The sequence below is a fragment of the Myotis davidii genome, unplaced genomic scaffold, assembly GCF_000327345.1.
Source record: "Myotis davidii unplaced genomic scaffold, ASM32734v1 scaffold181, whole genome shotgun sequence".
NCBI lineage: Eukaryota > Metazoa > Chordata > Mammalia > Chiroptera > Vespertilionidae > Myotis > Myotis davidii.
The window spans coordinates 1,302,781-1,305,563 of NW_006291504.1; the positions used below are offsets into that span (position 1 = coordinate 1,302,781).

The window sequence follows — 2,783 nt, forward strand, 5'->3', positions numbered from 1 at the left end:
AAGTGATGATGGTGGTGATAGTGATGGTGGTGATGGTGGTGATGGTGGTGATGGTGGTGATGGTGGTGGTGGTGGTGATGATGGTGATGATGGTGGTAGTGATGGTGGTGGTGGTGGTGGTAGTGATGGTAGTGGTGGTGGTGGAGGGGGCTGTGAGCTGCTGGTGGTGGTGGTGGTGGCCCCTGCAGTTGCTATTGTATTTATGTGTTTGTTTTTACTGAACATATTGATATATAAGGGCTCTAGGGGGGTTCATGATGCTGCATTTTGTGAAAAGCAAAATAAGATTTATGGGTTGCCATTGTCTCTGCCCCCACCAGCCTGGGGCACTTCCCGTCTGGGATGGAGGCCCTGCTGGCACTGCCAGGGCAGTGTTTCAGTTGTCACTCTCTGAACACAGGAGGAAGAGGTCAGCGTTCTGAGGGCCAAAGTGGGGGACAGTCCACCAACCCCAAAGACGAACAGCAGTGCCAAAGGAGAGCCGTGTGGCGTAAGTAGTTTAAAAATTCAGCAATATGTCAGTCAGCTACTTTCTGCTGAGAATTATTGTAGCTTTCATTGACCCTCTTTCCTTCTTCCTCTCATGTTCCTGGCCCACAGCTTCACAAGGCTCCTCACCCCGACACTCACAGGTGCCTGACCCAAAGGGCTGATTTGGAATCAGCAGGCCCGGCTACCATCCTCCCCAAAGATCGCAGGGCGACTCAGTGAGCAGGTCGAGAATCCATCAATACGTTGTTATTCTATTTCTAAGTGAAATCGGTCCTTCCAAATTCACCAATGGGGAAAAGATATTTTAGATCCCAAATATCATTTGGCTCTTGACCCAGGACACTTCAAAGCAGGTCCACTTAGACACAATGATGAATATTCGCCAGGCTCCCCACCTCCTCTCATCCCACAGTCACCGCAAACTCATTACGGCTGCCTTCTCCCATCGTCACATCCTGAGTGCCCGCTGCAGGCCACAGACAATCCTATTGGAGAGCTGTGTCCCTCCCCAGAGAAATGCCAGACCCCTCGTGGGGCTTGCTCGGGGATGAAGGTGTGGCAGAAGGATCCCTTCTACCACCTGGAACCTAAAAAGGACAGTAAGTACCGCCCAGTGGGAAAAACTGCCTCCAGTGGGTGAAGGGTTAATCCCTGGCCAGCCATCATCCCCCGCTGAGCGTGCTAATAAGTGTAAGAGCTGGTGCCAATGAGGGTGGCCCTTCCCTTGATGGGAACCGGAACCGGGAACCAGAACCGCCACCCTTAGGAACTGGACTGTCCACACCTCCCCCCAGGGCGGCGACCCGCAGCCAGAGGAAAGGCAGAGGCTCTGAGAAGCTGCAAGGCCAAGTGCTGCTGGCACTTTGTGAACCGCTGCCGGGAACCGCCATGCGCGGGGAGCCTGCTAATGAGCCAGGCCGGCAGCGAGGGCACCAAAGAAAAGGTCCCCCGCGGCCAGCAGCCCTGGGAGCCCGGGCCCCATGTCTATGACCCTGACCACGGGCCTCACCCACGAGGAGAACCCACGGTCTTCCTTCCCACACCTCGCGCTGAAATAGACTCTGGTTTGAAATCAGACGAAGAGGCGGGGCCGGGAGGGGAAGGTCCCCCAGAGAGATATGAGCGACCATCTCCTGGTTGGGCTGAGCAGCGCGTTCCTAAATGGCCATTGTCTTATTGAAGAGCAAGTAACTAACGCTCATAGAATAAGAGAGCCCGGTATGGGCCGGTGATGACTGACGCATCAGCAAAGGGCTATGATGGTTCCAATTGGAGGCGCCCGAGGCCCATTTAAAGAGCCCGGTTAGGAGAGGCTGCGGCCCATCCTCAGGCCTGAGGCTCACCAGCACCGCTGGCCGGAGTTGTCTTCAGGCCCAGCAGCCTGTGTGCTGGCGCGGGCTCCACACATGATGCAGTCAGTCCTGTCCTCGGGTGTCTAGACATTAAACCCCCTACAGCTCCTAGTGACTGCCCCCACCAACTGCTATGTCTTCCTTTGCTACTTCTTCCCCACAGTTGTTAGTACAGAACCCAGGTCAGCATCGCGGAGACGACCCAGTTCCTACTTTTCTTATTCCCTGTTGTCCGGGCCAGGCTGCCCAGGCTGCGGACAGACCTGCGTTACATGCCGCTTCTCAGATCAAACACTTCGCATAAATGCCAGCGGCTCAAAAAGCAAAGGGGCTGCGGCCTCTCAGTTCATCTCAACGGCAGGAAGGTGCCATCCGTGGTCTCAGAGCTGCCCAATTTCAACTGCAAACTCACAACGGACCGGTGCTTTGTGGGGGCGGGGGGAGAGCGCAGACAAGGATTTGGGGGAGTCCTGTGGTCAAATGGCCAGCTGTGTTCCTGAAGGCCGTGCCCAGGGGGACCAGGGAGAGGAAAGCTCTGCCCAGGGCGAATGGCACTGAGCGATGCCACACGGGCAGGCTCCCCCCTGCCCTCCCGGCCCAATCAGACCAGGCCCGTAATCTGACTCCGGGCACCGGGAGCGGCGGGCGGGCCAGCGCACTCGGCGGGGGAAGGCATGAGCGACAGACCCAGACCCGCGGCCAGGCGGTGGGGGTAAGTCCTGCGTCGCTAAGGGGACACCGCTCGGGGCCAGACACGGGGACTGCGGCCTTATCAGAGATCTGGGCCTTCTCCGGGAATCCAGGCGGAGACTGAGCGCAGGGGCTGGGGCTGAGCCCGGATCCGCTCACAGGACAGGGAGCGGCCACGGGAAAGGGGTGCGAGCTGACACCCCGGCAGCACGGGAGGGGGACCCGCTGCAGGTAGGGCTGCCGGCAGCA

The 2,783-nt window shown here is 58.0% G+C and overlaps 1 protein-coding gene and 1 long non-coding RNA gene across 3 annotated transcripts in view; both read left to right on the forward strand.

The window, feature by feature from the left end:
* LOC107183250 overlaps positions 1-1,297 on the forward strand; it is a 1,956-nt gene extending 659 nt beyond the window's left edge. The window contains exons 2-3 of the long non-coding RNA XR_001514041.1: positions 401-490; positions 610-1,297. This is a non-coding gene — a long non-coding RNA (uncharacterized LOC107183250). The remainder of the gene's footprint in view (positions 1-400; positions 491-609) is intronic.
* Positions 1,298-2,332: 1,035 nt separating this feature from the next.
* The window catches only part of AQP4 (aquaporin 4), an 11,090-nt gene continuing 10,639 nt past the window's right edge, over positions 2,333-2,783 (forward strand). Inside the window, exon 1 of one of the 2 annotated variants that reach the window (XM_006764872.2) lies at positions 2,333-2,556. In XM_006764872.2, the coding sequence (XP_006764935.1) occupies positions 2,519-2,556 (38 nt within the window). In that variant the 5' untranslated portion in view covers positions 2,333-2,518. Of the gene's footprint in view, positions 2,557-2,593; positions 2,766-2,783 lie in introns of those variants that run through there. The other variant, XM_015564677.1, reaches the window with a different exon arrangement.